Source organism: Apaloderma vittatum, unplaced genomic scaffold, assembly GCF_000703405.1.
Source record: "Apaloderma vittatum isolate BGI_N311 unplaced genomic scaffold, ASM70340v1 scaffold5890, whole genome shotgun sequence".
Classification (NCBI taxonomy): Eukaryota; Metazoa; Chordata; class Aves; order Trogoniformes; family Trogonidae; genus Apaloderma; species Apaloderma vittatum.
In genome coordinates this window covers 1-21,346 of record NW_009696073.1, presented here as the reverse complement: position 1 = coordinate 21,346, position 21,346 = coordinate 1, and the positions used below count along the sequence as shown (strand labels likewise).

At 39.1% G+C, this 21,346-nt stretch overlaps 1 protein-coding gene across 1 annotated transcript in view; it reads right to left on the bottom strand.

Moving 5' to 3' along the window:
* The window catches only part of LOC104276872 (actin-related protein 3B), a 25,394-nt gene extending 6,366 nt beyond the window's left edge, over nt 1–19,028 (bottom strand). Inside the window, exons 1-9 of the mRNA XM_009873331.1 lie at nt 18,964–19,028; nt 14,116–14,171; nt 12,132–12,256; nt 11,041–11,151; nt 10,549–10,644; nt 10,286–10,393; nt 8,837–8,980; nt 8,058–8,231; nt 5,810–5,902 (exon numbers count right to left, since the gene is read on the bottom strand). Of these exons, the coding sequence (XP_009871633.1) occupies nt 5,810–5,902; nt 8,058–8,231; nt 8,837–8,980; nt 10,286–10,393; nt 10,549–10,644; nt 11,041–11,151; nt 12,132–12,256; nt 14,116–14,171; nt 18,964–19,028 (972 nt within the window). The remainder of the gene's footprint in view (nt 1–5,809; nt 5,903–8,057; nt 8,232–8,836; nt 8,981–10,285; nt 10,394–10,548; nt 10,645–11,040; nt 11,152–12,131; nt 12,257–14,115; nt 14,172–18,963) is intronic.
* Nucleotides 19,029–21,346: the final 2,318 nt, after the last annotated feature.

Genomic DNA, 21,346 nt, shown 5'->3' with positions numbered 1-21,346 from the left:
AACCGGTTTGTGCATCTTCACACTGCACCTTGTAACACAGTATAAGCACACTCTCAGCTGGACACTTCAGACTTTGCAGCACCAAACCAAACAGCATCCACTGCTTTTCTGGTAAATATGAACTTTACCAACACATCCCAGTTTCCCTTCCTTTCAAAGGATGGCCTAAATTTTACCATGGACAGCCACACCACCAGAGACACAAAACAAGAGCGATACATGGCTGTTAATAAAAAAGTTTATGTGTAAAAACTGGAAGGTTCACAAGCTAAAGTCAAGCACTTCATGGGGAAGTGAATCGATTAAGCTACATGTCTCTGTTAATTTAGTTAAAACGGTGCAGTATTTGCCAACATTGTATGGGAAATATAAGGAGAAGTATTATATATATCAACAAACATATTACAAACAAGCAAATGTATTCTGAGAAACCATTTTTATAAACAAGTTTGACTTTCAATGACGAAGAAACAATTTCTTTCTTTAGAATCGTTTTCAGTGTTCACGTACCGGTTTAAGTAATAGCAAAAGATTTCAGCCTAACTCGCAGTTGCGCTGTTCTGCAGAAATATGCCTGCATTCAGGCACAAAAGTAACCAGAGAATACTGCAGATGCTTTGAGCTACTGTTTAACCAGCTAGTATACGTAACGTTACAAATCTAATTACACCTGTGATAGGAATAAAACGGGCTTCTCCTCTACTCCTGTGCCTGGGGCTTCCACTTGAGGCAGCAGGAAGGAACACCTTTCCTTCCCCTTGACTTATCATCGGTGCCAGTGCGATGCAGATCTAACAGCCTGGCAGATCTCTCCAGCCTCACCTCACCCCGAGAGGCTCCCTGCCATGCACTTAGTGATTAAGAGCAAACAATAACCACGAAAACACAGTGTTAATCTTGCTGAAACACAGATAAGTAAAAATAAAAAAACATTTCAGTTGAACCCCATCCAGTCTTCTGTGGAAGGACGCCTACAATTTTAGGGAGAAACGGTAAGAGCAGGGTTGATACAGCAAACAAGCTGGGCAGCATGAGGAGCTGCAGCTGGCAGAGCAGAGCAGTCTGGCAGCGCCATCTACACCCCACCCAGCGCAAGCGACTCTGCTGTCACACAGCACTTACCAGCTATTCCAGCTAGAAGTGGGGTGAGGGGGCTTTTACCATCCCTGTAACATCCTGCACCTCAGAGCTCCCCAGTCTTTCACAGAATCACGGAATGTCCGGGGTTGGAAGGGACTTCTGGAGATCATACAGTCCAACCTCCTGTCAGAGCAGGATCACCTCGAGTAGGTCACACAGGAACGCGTCCAGGTGGGTTTTGAATGTCTCCAGAGGAGACTCCACACCCTCTCTGGGCAGCCTGTGCCAGGGCGCTGTCTCCCTCACAGTGCAAAAGTTCTCCTCATGTTTTAAGCTGGTTTCTCAAGCTGAAATCCTTGCATGAGGTGGGAACTGTAGTGTGTTAGCAAGTGTGATGTTTTATTGTACATAAATCATCCAGGTTTTCAGCGAAAACACAGGTGCATCGAGGAACTTCCTATGTTCAAGTCTGAGCCCATTACCTCTTGTCCTGGCACTGGGCACAACTGATAAAAGACTGGCCCCATCCTCCTGACACTCACCCTTTATAAGCATTCATAAGATTCCCCCGCCCCAGTCTTCTTCAGACTGAAAAGCCCAAATTCCCTCAGGCTTTCTTTGAAAGACAGATGGTCTAGCCCCCCGAACATCTTTGTAGCCCTTTTCTGCATGTTCTCCAGCAGTTCCCTGTCCCTCTTGAACCAGGGAGCCCAGAACTGGACACAGCACTCCAGATGCGGCCTCTCCAGGGCAGAGTAACGGGTGAGGATGATCTCCCAGCTGCTGGCCACGCTCTTCTTGATGCAGTCCATGATGCCATTGGCGTTCTTGGCTGCAAGGTCCCATTGCTGGCTCATGGTCATCCTGTTGTCCACCAGAGCCTCCCAGGTCTTTTTCCACAGAGCTGCTTTCCAGCAGCTCAGCCCCTAACCTGTAGTGATACACGGGGCTATTCCTCCTTGTGTGCAGTACCCTACACTTGCCCATGTTGAATTTGAAGAGGTTACTCTCCAGCCTGTCCATGTCGAGGATGGCTTGTTACGAGCTGATCGGTCAACAGTTTACGCTTCAGAGAGAACGCTGGTACAAGTGGGGAGCAAATCTTAATTCTATCAGCAAGCTCAAGTTCGTTTTTGTCCACAACAGCTGCACACTCAGCTTCTCTAAGGAAAAGAGTCAGTATCTTTCAAACCCTGTCTCTGCATCTGTGTTTCCACTAAAATCCTGGATGATTTATGTACAATAAAACATCACACATGCCAATACACTACAGTCTCCATCTCATGAAAGGTTTTCAGCTTGAGAAACAAGCTTAGAAGTTCGAGGTCAAGAATGCCAGAACTTGTTATGATTTGAATCATGACTGTTTAAACATGCTTGGCCAGGATCTTTCAAAGATATTTCTGACAGAATTTACCTGGTTTCATCCATGTATTTGTACCAAAAGCACAGAGAAAAGGTGAAATCAGTCACCTGTTGGGACAGACAATGACCCTACACTTCCATCCCTCCTCCTGGGAGAAGGCACAGACCTCTCAATCCTGTTCTCATCTGTTAACATTTAGACTTTGGAAATACGTGGGGAGAAACTCTGGATGGGGCAGAAGGAAGGTAAGAGTGTAGAGTGACAGCTTCAGCTACTCTTTTCTTGACACTAAGTGCCAAATCTCACGTCCTAACTGACAAACATTAGGACAACTTTCACAGCGTTTCCAGGTTGAAAAGACATTTTTAAATATCAACTAGTAGTGAAAACACACAGCAGAGCACAGAGCAGATGTTCCCCACAGATGCAAGCTGGGTGCGCACGAGTTACACTGTGTTTCGTGGTATGCTCACGGTAACCTGAAAGCTGGGGGTAGGACCAAGTTTTTCTGCAGACCATAGTGAGCAGTAGTGTGATGGAGACTCTCTCTTCGATTTCTGTGATATCTTTTATACTATTTATTAATAGAAATAGGAGATAAGTATCAGGAGAAGTTGTGGAACAATTTTAAGAAAAAAAGAAGCTAACGAATTCTCAAAAAAAGTGAACTAGATGAACTATACACCATCCTTTCCAAACAATGCCAAGGGTGATGCAATGCCTCACTAAGTCCCACCAAATCACAACTGCATTTCTTGTTGCATGCAGGATGGGTCATTTTTCAATGAGATACAAGACATAGTCATTATCAACCTAACAAGGATGCCAGGTTATTTCAGCCATGTGGTAAGACCTAAGACTACTCCTCTATCATTCCACCTGAGCACTCATTTGAAATTTCATTCAGCTTCCTGAAGATCTGGCTTTGTTGTTGTTTTTAAAAAAAAAAAATACAGAAAACAAAATCCACTTTATTTCTTCAAATTTCAGTGCAAGTCCCCTGGTTCCAAACCCAGCAACCTACCCATCTTCTTCCATTTTAGCACAAAGCAGCCCATCCCAAGCAATTTAGAACTCTCAACTCTGTGCTAGAGACACAGAGTAAGAATATAAATCAAATTTTCCAAGCAATCAAATCAAGATACTGCAATCACGGGAATTAAAAAAGTGTACTGCTGGCAACCATTCTAAAATTAAAAAGGCTTATGACATGTGAAAGAATGTTTGTGCTTGGTATTGAACAGCTACAGGCTCTGGGATCTGGCTGAAGAAGCCAGTCTTAAGGAGGCCCTGCTGGTCCAAGCATCAACATAAGGTCAGATCACCTGCCTCCTAAGGGAGCTGTTGATCAGACTGTGAAACAGGGATACTTGCAATAAACTAAATAAAACTCAAAAAGAGAACTACCATAGGCTGAAGAAGCCAGTCTTAAGGAGGCCCTGCTGGTCCAAGCATCAACATAAGGTCAGATCACCTGCCTCCTAAGGGAGCTGTTGATCAGACTGTGAAACAGGGATACTTGCAATAAACTAAAACTCAAAAAGAGAAATACCATAGGATATCAAAAGATGGGTGGGGAAACAAGGCTTCAAAGGCTACATACCACATATGATCTGCAAAATTGAATGTATATTTATTTATCTATACAGATAGGTATAATGTACAGGTATTTGCTGCATGAACACTGAGAAAGAATTCAAATATATTTGATGGTAACCCAGCTCCAAAGCACAGGGCCTTGGCTGGCCACCACAGAGCACTGTGGGCAAGCAAAAATGATAAACTATAGAAATTAAGAGAAAGTATGAGTGGATTTCTGCACCTATACACTGTTTAAACAATGAGAACAGTGATCCTCGTCCCTTTGCAGTGACTTTCTTTAAATAAGATAGCATCTTATTCGCATCTATCATCACATTCAACAGGAAATTATGTAACATTGTTTTAATTAAGCAAGTATAATGAAAACCAGAAAACGGAAAGACAAAGTCTCAATCAGTGGCAAGCCAATGGAAAGTTATTTGCTTGCTGATTATGGTGAAGAAAGAGGAACTTAACACCTCCATTCTACATACAAGTTTCAGGAAGTCAGCACTAATCCCTACCCTACCAAGCAACAAAGCTATTGCTCTGTGGCAACTTTCATCTTTCAGGAAAAAAGCAGAGACCCTAAGCACTACCAGACACTTAAGAGTTTCCTAAAACTTTCTGCAACGTACCTAAGCTTGAAGCCACTGAAGACACTTCCCCCAAAATTCATTTCACACGTGAGCTCGTTAAGTGGTTAACTTCCCAGTTTAACCTGCTCCACAGATTTGCTCTGAAGCACAATATCTCAGTCTAGAGTATGTTCAGTGGGCAAGTAAAGCAGACTGCACAATTTTAATCATTATGGATTACCCTGAGATACAGCTTAGCTGGAATTTAAAGCTCACTATAACAGGTGAGGAAAGCCACACCTTTCACACAAACAAGCAAAGCTCTCCACGCTATTACTTTATGCTGTTATTTCCAAAAGGGCACTGCTGCTGCACAAGCAGAAAACCACCAGGAAACACTGGATGTGCTGGTATTACAGAGAAAACTTGCCATAGGGAACACCCGTCACTACTTTCCTTTTTGTTTCTTAAAGAATTAGCGACCAAAAGGACTTTCCGGACTACACTCTGGGCAAATTTAAGCAGGTTTAGTTATTGCCTTTCAAAATATTTTAAATCTTTATAGAATCATAGAATGGCCTAGGCTGGAAGGGACCTTAGAGATGATTTTATTCCAGTCTCCCTGTAGCCAGGGATGCCACCTCTGGACTAGATCAGGCAACACATGGGGACTGAATGGGAACTGAACCCACGACCTTGGCGTTGTTAGCGCCACGCTCAACTGACTGAGCTAATCGGCACCCTCATGTACTTTAATAATGGATTCAATACTTGGCTAAAACTGCAGACAGCTGGCATAGACAGGTCAAGACCATGAAAAAAATGTACGTATTTGAAACCTCTGCTTAATAAAGTGGAGGGCAAAGAACCCTTAAAGTTGGCAAAAGCCAAAGACCTTCATGTACAAGAATTGACATGACAAATACCAGATACAAATTACATTCCTCTGCCTCAGTTCCTCAGGGACTATACTTACTTACGTAGCAAGCCATTGCTACACATAATCCTTCTTTCAGAAATATCAAGCACTCTTCATTCACGTGACACTTTGTTTAACTTGAACTTTATTTTTATTCAAAGTTCATATTTCTCATAGTGGGAGAAATGGTAGCTACCTATGGGATATAGCTATGCATATCATGTGATGATGTTGATATTTAGACTTCAAATGAAGTAAGTTAATTTTACAACAGAAAGGCCATACCTTATATAATGGACGCCGGACATCAATGGGACAGTTCTGTATAACTTCATCAACTACATCCGAAATGGATTCCATAAAATCAGGATTAGCAAACTAAAACAAAATAAAACGAGCATTAGATTTTCACAGAATTACAGAATCACAGAATGTAAGAGGTTGGGAGGGACCTCAAAAGATCATCTAGTCCAACCCCCCTGCCAGAGCAGGATCACCTAGAGCAGGTCACACTTTTTCATCCAAAGAATGAAGAAACAAAAAGACAGAAGTGAGACTGTAGAGGGATTTTGTAATGGCACTTATAATGGGCTCAGGTGGGAATCAAAGTAAGTATTATTCCTGCTAACCACTTATTCTACACCATAACAAACCAACTGTACAAGGGAAACAAGAATTCCTTTTTCTGCTGAGAAATTCAGATTCTCTCCCTTCGTCATAAATTCACTGTTTATAACTTATGCACTATGGACCTACTATTGCACGTTACATTAGCTTGTGTTCTCCTGCAACAACACACATACTGTTACTGTGCAGTGTGATCCTGCCTTTCCTTTCAAGTGAAATAAAAAAAAAAAAATCAACATGCAAATAAGAAGGTTCCTCTGTAAACAATTTTCAACCTACTAAAATACTTACCTTAAATTCCCACCAAAAAGTCAGATTTTTTTTTTCCCATGCACACAAAATCTCTAATATTCAAAAAGGTGTAAATATTCTAAGGTCTTGAGTGGAAGTTCCCATCAATAAAAACATCAATACAGTGCTAATGTAAATTTCTGCCTTTATAAAGACAAGAATGTCAGAGTTCCCAATGGTAGAAAATATTCTTGGACTAGTTTCCACTTTAAACTTAACATGAGCTAAAAAAGGCCAGTCTGCTAAGCAAATGGTTGAACAACAGCAAGTAAAATACTTAATTTAAAAAGAGGAGAAATAACCTAGATAACTGCAAACCCTAAAGCCTAACTTTGAGAGTAGTAAAGATTTCAGAACAAATTTTGTAAACTGGAAATAGGAAAAGATTACAAGACAGCTTTACCAAAGGCAGCTTTTACCTAGCTACCGCGATACCCTTTGAAGCGAGCAGTTAATGAAGTCCAGCAACATATTCCCTTTGGATGCAGTCTGCACCATCCAGTGCACTTTTCTTGTCTAGAAAGTCAGTTTGTGGGGGTTTTGGGGTTGCGGTTTTTTGTTTCAATACTGAGCCAAAAAACTATCAAGAAATGAAGAAAATGGAAATTAGTGCTTTGTCCTTTCCTAAGAGCCTTTGAAGGGACTATGGAAAGAGAAGCTGTTAAAATGACGTCTGACATGGGATTCAGTGCCTCCCTGTAAGATCCCAGGGGCAAACAGCAGGGAGGGCAAACTATTTAGCCCAGAGGTTTAATGCTGGCACAAGATCAGATGGCTACAAACTGACCACAAAGAGATTAAGGCTGGAATTTAGACAAAAGGTGAGAGAATAAGGTTGTTTAATATTCTTGCGAAAAGAGGAGGGTAGACAAAAGGAAACTTCACCAGTGTTAAAGTGGATCTCAGTTAAATTTTTTTACAGTATTACAGGTTATGTATGCCTGCAAGAAAAACTCAATGCAACGCACAGTAACGGAGAGGACCCTCTGTGCTATGCTGTAACATACTAAAACTTGACTCTTTCCTTTCCCACAATATCCTGGAGCTCGCTCAAACTGAAATACAATATCTAACCTGTCTGGGTTTTGGTAATGTTTCCCAGAACTGTATATGTTCCTTGTGACCACACCAACAGAGATTTCAACATACAAGGACAAATTTAGCATCCACGCTTTATAAACTGACTCAGTATCAAAAGCCAGTATTCAAAACTTAGAACATCGTCAGGCAATGCTACCGCACAGAGCAGTGCCCAAAGGGACTGGCAACATCATCAAATACACAGTGTAAAGGTGTACTGGTTTAAGGAAAATAGGAAAATGCTGTATAAAATCCATAAATCCAAACAGTTTCTTCTCAATTTTAGATTTCCTTTAAATAAACAGAATAAGATGTTTTAATTGTTACATGGGACACCAGAAAAATAATTTTGTGCTGTGCTCACGTTCTTCTGTGCTTGTATGATCCGAGATTGCAGATGGCTTGCAGTCACTCACCGATCTCGTACTTCCACTTGATGGCGCCCTAGCACCACAAATGGCAGCACCTCCCTGCCCCTCTCCTCACTCACACAGAAAAGTTTCTCTAACTTAGTAGTGCTAGCCTCTGTTCTTACCTCAGGATGAAAGAAAATTTCAGGTCCAAGGAACCTTTCATAACCGACATCTATGACAAACTTGGTTTTGTTGATTGCATTGATGCCAGTATATTGTTTGATCCATTTCCGAGGATCCCCATCGTACTTTGCAAATTCTTTTACTATGTCAGGGCAAATGTAACAGTATTTCTCCTGTTAAGAAGCGCAACATATTAAAAATTGCCAAAATTATTATTCCATCATTGAACTGAACTATAACAAACCCAGAAAGCAAAAACACGTGAGCATTCTTGCAGATGGGGTTGTTCCACAGAGGTTCTCACCCAAACGACTACTACAGACTCAACCCTACAAGACAACGCACGTGGCCTGTTCGCTTCACTAAGGCTGCACACTGACTCATCGAAACTAGTTTTGCTTAAAATGAAAACATCACAGCCATCAGAGGTCTGCGCTGATTAGTAAGTTCAATGGCAAGCTTTCATTGCAAGATCAGACTCACGTAATCACTGTACTGACATTTATTTTTTATTACATTAAAAAGCAAATTTTAAACAAATCTAAAGCTTAAAATGCTGATTTAATCTGCAGAACATACTCATTCCCGTCTAGCACAAATATTTTCTTCCTCTTTCTCCCTCCCCCGCACTTGATTGGATAAACTACCAGAAGCTTTCGTAATTACAATACACTGCCTACATTTGCATTTTAAGACAGCCACTGGCAACTTGTTAAAGCCAAAAAAAAGGCTCGAAGAGTTTTATGTATGTATTTTTCAAGAGATAAAAAGGGTGTACCTTTATGGCTTTTGCTGTCTCCAGAGACTGTTCAGGAGGGATTCCCACCTCCCTTTCCCTTAGGAGCTGTTGAATAAAGTAAGTAATATCTCTACCTGCAATAGGAATATGTTTGATGCAACTTCCAATTACATAGCCTTCTGCCTGTGTAGGAGGAAAGAAAAAAAAAAAAAAGATTTAGGGGAAAAACCTACTGTGCATCAATAATAAACAGCAAAACTAACATTTTATAGTATCTTGATGGTTTGATTTTCAATTAAAAGTAGAATCTTGAAACTGTATAATTAATATAAAGACAGGCAACCCACTGGAAAGTAGATACTACCTTTATTTAAAAGACCTTGATGACCACATATATACAGATAGTGCTTATCTAATAGACACGCCAATGACAGACAAAAATCTTCCACACGTTAGAAGACAGTTTGATCAGATGGATCCTTTTAAGCATGAAATATAATATAAATAGACCACTGATGTCCTGTTTGAGAGTCAAAAAGTAACAGGAAAAAGTATAAATCTGTTAAAATTCTCGGGTAAGAAAAATCACAGCAGTATCTCAAGATGAGCACAATAAAAGGAACAAATCCATTTGCTGATCTTTTTTCAGGATGCATTTACTGAAAACATTAGTATTGCTGAACCAACATTATTTCATCCCTTGTCTTTTTCTTTTAATCTTTTTTTTCCATTTTTTGGAGTTTCATATGGTAAATGCTGTTTTTTTCCCAAGCACTTCCCATGTCAAGAAAATACTGAGAAAAACAGACTAAAAGCAAAAAGCAAGATGAAGGGAATAAAATTTTCACTTCTAAAATAACTGATCGTTCAAGCATACTATATGCTTCAGAAATACACAAAATGACATCAACAGATGTCAGTATGCAGAGATAATTCTGTATTTTTAGCTTCCTAACATAATTAAGCCGTATGAGATTGACCATATAAACGAACATACAGTTACACCACTGTAGTTGTTTCTGCACAGAGTCCACTAACTCCTAAAATCACAAACAAAGCACACGTTATCGGCTATATTAAACAATCAAAATGCAGGACATCAGAAAAGTTAGGATATTTCTTGACAGACGTCGGTGGCATGCAGGAGGCCCAAAACCATGAAAACCATTAATATTAAATGGAGCTGCGGCATCACAGTAACACAAGACAAGGTTTCTATATAAAATAGTCTTTACAAGATGGTTTGATGATTCCTTACTGTGACCTTCCTACAGTCTGCAAGCTAAAATTAATTGCATAAATAAGTTTATATGACAAAATACATAATTTTCAAAACAATCATAAGGGAAGAAAAATTCCCAAACAACCAAACACCACGAAAAACTTTATTTTTAAGTTTCATTTGACACTTCATATTTAAATCCACAGTAAGCAAACCCCGTACTTGTCCAAATCACTGATAATTCCAAACTGCATCCCGCTACATACCACAGGAATTACGTGGGTCACTCCATCACCACTGTCGATGACAATTCCAGTCAAAGTACGTTCTCCAACCTGACGTGACGTCCAAGAGGCAGCTAAGGCCAACACTGCCTACAGGAGAAAGCGTTTATATTTAGGAGTAGTCGGAGCGTGCTAATTTATAATCTCAGGAAATACTGTTTCATGTATTTTAGGCACGTGCATTCAGAAGACTATACATACTGTGGCTATACTGTACTTTAGAAGTATATATTCACTGTGTTCACCTGAACAGCAATGTAAAGTCCTGGTATGTTAAATGATTCAAACATGATTTCTGCAAGATACTCTCTGTTTTCTGGTGTGTTCAGCGGAGGCTCTGTCTGGGGGGAAAAAAAAAAAAAATTCGAAAATCACCTCAGTAGAGTCCTAAGAGTTCCTGTACTGATTAGCTGAGCATGGTAATCAAACTTCTAAAATTCTCAGTGCACTCAAAATAAAAAATTTCAAAACCCAATTTAGTTTAAACAAAGTGATTGAAATTTCTCGAAAAACAAAATCCAACCTCCTGTAACCTGCAGCGCAAAACAAACAGACTTTAGTTAGAATGCAGCTTATACTGATTACTCTCCCTCTACCATTTCCCCCGCTCCCCTAGTTGCTGAAGAAATAAAAGACAGGTACAGACAAAAATCACTCAACAGAGCTACCTGTGCTTGGAATGTTATTTAGTTTTCTTCTTATAAAAATATTTTTCTCACCCAGTCTCGTTAACTCACCATTAAAAAATAGTGATCCTCAGGTTCAGCCCGTAGGTATTTAAAAATGACCTGCTCCATGAATCTTTCCATGAGGTCCCAGTCTTCAACAATGCCATGTCGTATAGGCCACTGAAACAAAAAAACTTGTCAACGCTCTGGACCACACAAGGATAACCAAACCCCGAAAGAGAAACAGCTCAAGTTGCCAAACGCTGACATCTTCTGCAGGAAGGAGAACATCTCGTCTCACGGTTACTTTATCAAATCCTCCATCCTAATTTTGAGGTAGAGGCACCATTTGAGATTATCTCCTGCTGCCAGGTACTCCCAATTGCGATTCTACCATGCAAGACTAGAAACTAGAAATCAGACTCTATTCCTAATGCTGCTACACTCTGTCGAAATGGTTTTGATCTCTTTTTGTACAAATTTGATCGTTTATAAAATCGAGAATCATACTTGGCCTCAAAATGCTTTCCAATCTATAAAATGAAGACAATATAGGTTATGTATCTTTCAATGAAAATTCTGGCAGGGATGATGTTTACATTTTGCTCAACGTTAAGAACACAGCCAACATTTAAGTAATACAGTAGGATGTGTAATGCACGGGGTTTTTTTCCACATAATTCATAAGCCAGTAACATTTTGTAAGTACAAGAAGTCCTTTACTAGGGTATGGAAAATACGATTCACAGAAACATGGCACTGAAGACAGTCCTCCACAAAACAATTGTGACCTCCCCTGAAGCAGAAGTATACAACACATTGCCCAGTTCATAAGCCGTCTTAAGAGGATACACTTTTAGCAAGAATTTAAAAATCCAATGTTTATTGTTATTTTAATGGCTAATAATTCTGAAGACTGAACAGCTGCACTTTGTCAAGGGATACTTACACAAGGGTTGAAGCACCAATAAAACAGGACAGCATTAGTAAAACTTTTAAAAAAGGTAAAGCCATGAACCAAATCATGCAATTTTTAAAAAGCAACTAAAATACTTCACAAAAAAGCAAATGCATTTTAAATGGCTATCAAGAAGTCCTAGAACATTAGATAATAAAACTGTGAAACTTTGAAAAGGCTTGTTAACATACACAAAGCTTACCTTTGTAGCATAGGTAGGTTTATCTATGGCTTCATCTCCTATGAAAAAGTCCAGATCATCAACGCCTTTCATTACCCTCCTCTGAGCCTGGTCACCTACTTTGGCTGATTCTCGGATTGCAATACCTTACAATAAAACCCAAATAAATCAAAACAAAATTAAATCAGATAAATTCCAAGTAATTAATATTTATTTGCTTGTAATTAGTATTTATTTACTTAGGGATTTTTTTCCAGAACTAAAAATTGGGATATAGGGAGCACAGCCTCCAGAAGGGAGAAATTACGTAAACAATCTATCAACAAGCCAGTATAGCAGAATTCATCTTCACTGGTCACCCATATCTCAATAATATAATTAATAACTCAGAGGAAATCTTAAAAATGTGTTCTGTCATAGACTACACCAGTCACAAAACTTGCACAAGTGCAACAACATTCTGCTGGGGATACCCTTTAAGCCACTACACAACATGATTTTCTGAGTTTCAACTCTCAAATTAAGAGAAAGAGCATAGGAGAAGAAAATAAACTATGTACTTCAGAAATAAGTATTGGAGTCATTATCTCAGTTGGTGAGAAGAAGAAAGCGGAGAGGGAAGAAATCAATTTGCAGTGCTACAAAGAAGGATTTGGAGACACTTAGGCTTCCCGTTCTGTAGGATACAACTATCACTAAAATTATTAGATGATGGCTGCTAGAGGCAAGAGATAAGACAGTAAAAAAACAAATCTGGGGCAAGTTATAAATAAAAGTGGAATTAAGTACTCTTAAAGCATAGCCTTATTTATATACAGTTTTCTTTTAATAGGTCATAATCTGTATCTAAGTAACACACAGTAGAAAATGCAGAGTCGACAAGCTTCATCCAATAACATCCCAAACACTACCAGCACCAAAAAACTACTGAGGCTGAACAATTCTTTTGGAAATGCATCTGAGCTGCAGCAAGTCTATAGTTTCATAGAACAGAATTTACAACAAATTTACAGGAAACTCCTGCTATCCCACTTGCTTAACATATTTAAATCTTAAGCAGTGGCTTAGGTTTTAATTTTTTACAATACTTAAAATAGTAAGACTAACCAGTCCTGCAGCTACATCTGGTAAAGGCAAGTCCCCCTCCACTTCTTTGGCCATCAATTGCCTTTATTATTTCCTTATCTTTATACCTTCTGCTGTGAGTAGCTACAAGGTAGCTAATAGTTAGTTAATTTACAAAGTTCAAAAAATGTAAATGGCAGTGTTTAATGTAAGCAGAGACAACCATGAGATAACAGATGACATTATAGATGGAAATACATAGCCAGTGCTACTATTTATAAATATATACAGCATCCGAGAGAAACTAATAAGATGACAATTAAAATCAAGAGCACCGGAAAGTTCCTGTCACTTTAAATAAGTCTAACATACAAAAAAACCCAAAGAGTAAATGCACTCAAGAAAAGCACATTGAATGGGCAAAACCATTTTAATTGGCAAACACATACCCAAAAAGAACATTTACTAATAGGAACAACTTGTTTGAATATTAAACTGTCTGCACTCCCAGACAATGGAAATAAGGCAGACACCACCTGCACTTTAGTACTTAATTTGATTGGAAGCCTTCCCCAGATTATCTGGGCAGTAACCACGGTGTCAGGTAGACAGGAGGTAAATTGCATTCTGTCTACTCAAGAGTCCTGGCAGAAAAATAATGGAGATTAAAAGGAAATTGGACTGGAGTTCTCTTCATCTTTGTCATAGCAACCAAGAGCTGATTTAATGAGCAACAGTCCCGACTAACTGCAAACAAGGAGTTCTCCTCAGCTACACTCCAGCCAAAGATGCTAAGGCAGTGAATATCACTTCCCAGATGGACAAGGGACCACGAAGACTGAGTCTGAAAGCACATCACTTAGTCATGAAAGTGCTCAATGATACTAGAATGGAGGATATGGAATGGTGGATATCAGAATTTAGAGGCACAAATACTCACATGATGGGATAATGAACTGAGGTTCTGTATTTCCTGCGTAGCCAAGTTTCGTATACCTAGAAGCAGAATGATCATGAGATCATTAGATACACTTAGATGGAAAAAAAAAACCCCCAAAATAAAACAAAAAACCACCACAAAATACCCCAAAAAAACCCTTCAATTCACTACGCTTCTTAAACGAAGACCAAACATTCACATGCCACACCTATATTTTCTGGGTTATGCTTTCAAGTGTCATCCTGCTGAGAAGAAAACTCACAGGCGGTAAATATTTTAGGTGTTATTTATTTTTCAGACACTTTCAGCTTACACATTTTGGTAGTGTTTTTTTCCCAACTATGAAATCTGAAGACTCAGCTCTTGCCTTCTCCATTTTGCAGACCCGCTACAACAGAAGACAGGCGGGTCACACCCCAACAAAAGACCTGTGCAGACCTTACCTTTCAGAAAGATATCACGACCAAAGATGCGATAAGATTTTACGTATTTGTTTAACATTGTCAAAACCAGGAGGGAAAAAATAGCATGTATTGGGTACAAACCACAGTTGAGAATTCTAGTTGCAATTCTGATATAATTCCCTTTCAGGCCTTCCACAAACCACTCGTTTTGCCACAGGTGGGGTATCTGGGTGTGGCCATACATACACGTATGTGCTGATAAAATGCTTTAAAAATGGGCAGCAGATGGTACGAAGCATTGTCCACCTCTTGCAATATACATATATAATATCTATTTTAACAAGTAAAGAATACAGAGAAAAAAGAACCTGGTAACGTGGAAATGGAAAGAGAAGAAATTTTCACACAAAACATATAAGCTCTGCATGGTGTTACTGGCTGTGAGCTAGTTCAGGTCTTTAGCAACTAGAAATAATTAACATCCCAGACTATGAAAAACAGCTCTAATTCCTATGGGAATAAAACAAAACAAAACAACTAAAACCAGAAGCAGTTTCAAAAAAAAAAAGGATAAAACTCAAAAAAATTAATTGAAGGGTTGTAGAGACCAAAGTCTTTCCCCAATATTGTCATTAGATGGGAATAGATATCCATTCACGTTGTTATTGCTAACAATAATAGCCCGATTTGAGGGAAATTAGCATTATTCACATGCATTTTTACCAGGAAAACCTAAAACCATGACATTCTTAAATGAGACCAGTCACAATCTAGGTCCTAAAATGAATTTAGGGTCCTTGTCTACAGACTACTCCCAGTATTTGCAAACAATATTATGCCATCGCTAAAGCAGAGGGTCGCTTCTTCATTAACAGCTTCAACAGTAAGTTCCCCTTTATGGAGTATCTGGCATAAAAACACCCATTAAGAGTCAGTTTGCTTAGATAAAGGCATTAAATCAAAACTGAATTAGCTATGACCTTGGAATTTAAATATTATATTTCCAACATCTCTTCAAAGCTATAGCTTCAATAGACTTCAAATAATAGTTAAAAAAGCCATTTTCCCCAAGGCTAAAAAGAAAAGGACTATGTTTTAGGGGCAAGGGTTTGTTGTATTTTTAATTATCTTTATATGAGCATATGCTTTCAATCTAATCCAAAATGTTTATACATACTTCCTGTGGCTCTAAAAAAAATATAATCAAGACATTCAATTAGACTGATTTGCAAAGAAGGGCATTACTAGTAAGAATTCTTTTTACAATTATTATTGCATAGTTTCTTCACATTTTAGAATTAGGCATACCTAGGGAATATTGTTAAAACATAACAAGCAACAACAGGAGTTACACTGGGATTTAAGATGCATTACAGGATACTTCCCTGTCGTTTCTCTCTATGAAATGGGTTTTGCTCAAATGCACATAGTGAGGGCCAAGGAAACTGTGTTTGGATTCAAGGGACCTAGTTCCAAGACTCAGAAATGGCAATCGAGCAGAAACCTCATGAAAACAGCACTGCAAGCCCTTGTGACAAAACCCAAAGTCAATATATACACACATATACCTGAGCATGTAAGTATGTGTATATACTTTATGCAATGTCTATGTATGCATGCGCATAAATATATATATATATATAATTCAAGCTTCCTGCAATATAACCAAAACTCATTTCTTTAACTCTGGCTGAGAGGTGAGTTGAGTTTGCCATCTTTTCCCCCTTCTACACACATGCTAAACTTACACCCACTCACAGGCTTAAAAAGAAAACACTCCATAGAAGTCAACTTGTGCTATCAATCTGCGATAGCTTTACCTTCCCTCTCAAGCAGGGATCAGATCCGCCCACCAGAATAACTTTCAAAATTACCAAAAGTCTATAACTCGATATTTTACCAATTAATTATTTTTTCACCCAGTTAAAGCTATGGGATAAACTTATTTTTCAGTATCAATGAAAAAGAGAACACAGCTCACAGAAGATAACATCTGGAAGGATTTCTTTTGCATGCCATTAATCCATGAATGATTAATACTAGAACTACGAGAATAAATTCTCAGTTCAGTGTTGAAGCAAGGAAGTGAAAGAAAAAATGCTATTCAAATTAAAAAACTAGAAAATTATTTAGGATCAAGCAAGAGACAGACTTGAACAAGTGGCCATATTTGAGGTGTTTTGACAAGACCAAATGGAAGGGAAGCTCAAACTATTCTCAGAACATCTGAGGAAGAGAAGGAAAAGAGATTATACAGTTCTGCTGCTCTTCCTTGTCCAGTGGCAAATTCACAGAGGACATGGCACACTCAGTCCCAGATTTTTCTTCTGCCCAGCAGGACCCAAACACGTTCCACCTTCCAGAGCCATGCCCAAGAGTACATTAAAGTGTTTGGGTGACCCACTTCCAGGACCTCCTACAGAGATTGTTCCCTTTTATACAAGATATTTAAATATTCATTGACCTGAAAGGCTCTGAACTTAAACAGTTAGAGAGGGTACCTGGTCTCCAGTCCCTTCTCCAATGAATATTTAAGCATCTAAAACATGCTTTTCCTTCTCCTGGGTTAGAGCCTAGCAGACTAATGGCAACGCAACATCTTGTGATCTCTAAATTACAGAGACAGCTTTAGGGAATGTGTAGATAATCAGTATTCCAACTTAATTTCATTAAAAGTAACAGATTTATTGCCAGTGAGACAGGAACCTACTGGAAACTCTCCAAAATATAGGATATTGGGAGCTGCATTAAAGATTAGCAGAAAACTGATCCATAGACTAAGGCTATTTCATGCAGGAGGATTTGGAGGGACTTCTCTGTTTTTAAAAAAAAAAACATTTGAAATTATATATTGTTCAAACAAGCTGTTTCTAAAAATAGTGTTGTCTCCTACATCCTCTTTTTCCCAGGTGACTAATTACTACACAAAGCAGTTTCACTAGCTTTTGCATGAGGAATAGTCATCCTAGCCCTGTTCTCTTCTGAGGTCCTACCATGGAAACATGAAAAAACTTACCTACAAAAACAACCACAAAGATATACAAATGGATCAAACTTGGAAGCAGATGCTGCACCCTCAACTACTTTACAGAGCAGAGATATACTTTGGAAGATTCTTACTAAAGCATGAGAACAACATCATAATTTATGTATTTAAAAACACAGCAGCTTTATCCATCTCAAAACACAGAATATTGATTTATTTTTTTTTTCTCTGGACAAGCATGCAGAAAAACCAAAGCCCTGCTGTGAACATCTTGGTACTTCTTCAATTTTTATTGCTTTTTGGTCCAGATCTTTAAAACAATGTGTTACATTCACAAAATAAAAAGCTCTGACAATATAGATATGAAGTGACTGAAAACAGCCAGATGTTTAATAAAGCCTTATAAGCAAACAAATAATAACCTCTGTAGAGAGAGAGCTAAGGCACTAACTAACAGGTATTACTGCCAGAACAGCTGTGATGCCACATTGCCATAAACAGACAGTTTTTATTATTTTATTATTACTACAAATATATCCAAGAAATTTGCAACACAAGGACTTCATAAAGACACGGAAAGGCGATTCTGAAATGAAGGAGGACGTGATGAAGGATGGAATGAAGAAAGAAGGGAAGAAGGAGGAAATTTCAGACAGAAAAAAAAAAACCACATATTATGCCTGGTAAATGTACCCAAGCACACCAGCAGCTACTAAAGCAAAAAAGCCTACATTAGAGCCACAGCTTTTTTTTTTTTTTAGCTAGTCTAGCACTTTACAGGACCAAAGCCTGTGATTATAAACAACAGTTAATTAACCCAGGCTCCTTAGACCCAGAATAACAATTACAGTAACACCTGTTCCTGAGTCTCCCAAGTAAAGAGCAGAGGTAATATTTGGCTAAAGCAACTCATTTAGCACCAGAAATATAGGAAGAAAGGGAAAAGGTAGCACATTCTGCAGTTCTAGCCCAGCAATAACAACAAAAAACATCTTAAGCTTCAAGTTCTAAGGTAAGTTCAGCTCATTTCTCCCCGAAATTAAGTATTTACCTCTAAACTCATTGGTAAGGCTTTGCTGAAGAAACTGTTCTTTACTGAAAGAAAAATGGAGTGACTTCAATAAAATAAAACCCAAATTAGAAGTACTCCTCAGTGTCTGCAGATACACACGCTGAAGAGGAGAGGTATTTTAAGACATCTTTTGTTTCGTACACCCACCTACTAGCATTCTGATGTCCCACAGCCAAATGCCAGTTAATAAATCTAGTTATGAAGTTTAAAGCTACTTAAAACAGCAACGTCAAAAAGGCCTCACAGTCCTAAGAAACTAAAAATAGCGTGCCCTTCTCTGCAAAAAGACCGATCGCTATGTGTAAACTAATCACGAGGAAAACCTCATGTGAAGAAGATGTAGTGCATCGAAACTGTAGTAGGACAAGTCATTTGCAAATACTAACGGTAAAGATGACAGCAACTTAATATCGCTTTCTGCAAAATCTGTCAATGAGGAATGAACAGTCATCTACCGGATAGAGAAAAGGAATGTTACCCTGTCCTGCTATGACAATACATTTCTCACTGAAGATCTGTACCTATTTTCTACATACCCAATGTTGCTTTTGTTGAGCATTTTACAGGACTGAGGCCTATGGCCACAAATAACAAGAAATTAAGCCAGGCTCCTTATGCACAAAACAGTAGCAAGAAAACCAATCTTTTCTCAAATTTCTTAAATCCCCTTACACAAAAAGAAGAGGGATTAGTGCCCAGACAAAGCACCTCATTCAGTACCAAAGATGTAAGTAGAAAAGTATATTTTAAAAATAATGTTTCACAGTGCATGTCTGTATATACCTCTTCCTTTCTGTTATGCTCTTCCAAGTTCTTCATCTGAAAGCCTTTTCATGAATAATTTGAATGAATTGTTTGAAGCTTGTAACCCAAAGTAGATTCATTCTAACAAAAAGAAGGTTTTCAGCCCACACAGAGGAAAATTCCAGAGACTACATATCAGTGAGTCAAGCTACTTCTTCTGGCTGCTTTGGTTCTGACTCTTTACTTCTTGAATTCTGTAAGATAACTTAATTCAAACTCAATAATTTCACTGCTGAAAAGTCCTGTAGTGAAGTCAAGAAGTCCCAATAGCAGCAACACTACATTGTCTTGTATAAACTAAGATCACTTGAAGGTATGGAAATGCAAAGCCACATCACCTGCAGACTATCCGAATCCTTCCCGAAACAAACTGATACAGACCCACAGACACACAAACCCCATCACTTTTACCCATGCAAGCACTAAATACATTTTAGAAATTCTACTTAAATTATTATTTCTTTAAAAGGACACAGCAAACAGTTTTCCATCCTTATTTGTTTTGTACAACTGTTGGTCAGCAATATCTATTGCTAACGCAACACTGGAATCACTCCACAAACCAAGAGCAAAGGAGGTCTCCTGCAACAGGCAAACAAGGCATTTAACACATTTTCTGGCTTTTGTAGTTTATACTGTAGCCTTTTGAAAGAATCTGCCTAGAGCTCCCATTTGTCTCCTTGAAAATCTCTTCAAAACTGTTGAGTGGTTTTCCTGTAACACCAAGAGTTCTGTGGAGAATAGATATTTAAAATATCTTCAGCAAATAAACAGAAGGAACCTGGGAAACTACCAAGAAGTATCTAATGCACAGGCAGAATTATACGCAAGACGGAAGCCGGTCTCTATTCTACTCCCAAAGTTTCCAGCTGCAGACTCCAGTAATCCTCACTGAGGGGACAGAGCTGATTTCTGGTAAGATAAAGCATAAACATAAACAGGGCAAGAAACTTCTAAAAGCTTTGTGACAGTTTAATACCAACATATTGAAAAACATGAAACAGTTTCTGGGAGAAGGCAGTGTGACACCACATCATTGGAAAGTGCTTCCTCTGGTTATCTAGGGATTTGGGGGTTTTTGTTGTTTTAGTTTTGGTTTGGTTTAAGATGGCTCAAATTTGGTAGTTTTAAAGGTAACTTTCCAAACATCAAAGAAATGAAAATAGTGCTGCAAATTCCCTGCAGAGGAAAAGTCCATTATTGCAATAAATTAATGCAACCACTGACACCAAGGCAGAGTCTGACAAGTACAGTTACTGGCTGAAAGTTACTCATGGACCCGTGTCCCCTCTGCTCCTCAGAGCTGCCCGTAACTGTTGGGCCAAAGGACAGATATTAGCAGAAACACGCCACATGTTCAGCATCACCTTCATCACAGCTCCCTCTGACACCTCCCACTCCCGAGGCACAGCAGAACTGGTCTGTCGGATGATGAATGGGTCTTCTCTAGCCACAGACAGGGAGGAAAGACCTGTTCCTGAAACACCTCCCCAGTGTAGATTCTGCAATTTAGACTAATTTTTCAGTCCTCAAAGACTCAGGTTAGAAAACTCGTGGTTTGGCTAAAGGTAGAATAGGTCTGATGCTGATTTGTCAAGGGTGAAGAAGGGATGACCAAGAAACACCACTAAGCCAGCTCCCATCCCATCGCTGGCCAGAGGTAACACCTGGAAAGGTTCGAGGAGATGTCCATGTACCGGCACGGCCAGACGCCATCGGGCAAGGCCACTGCGGTCCAGGCGCCGTGCACGCAGGAGACACCAGAGCCCCTCAAGCCCACCCTGACGGCCTTCGCCCGCTCGCGGCTCCCAGGCAAAGCCCCACCATGTGTCCCTCTCTCCAGGCAGTGATTTGAAAGAAGCCGTCCCCAATTTTTTGCGTTTTGACCATGCAATGAAAGCAGAGGATGTGAAGAAAAACTGGAACCCCAGAGGCGAACAGGGCACATACAGGAACGCACCAGCC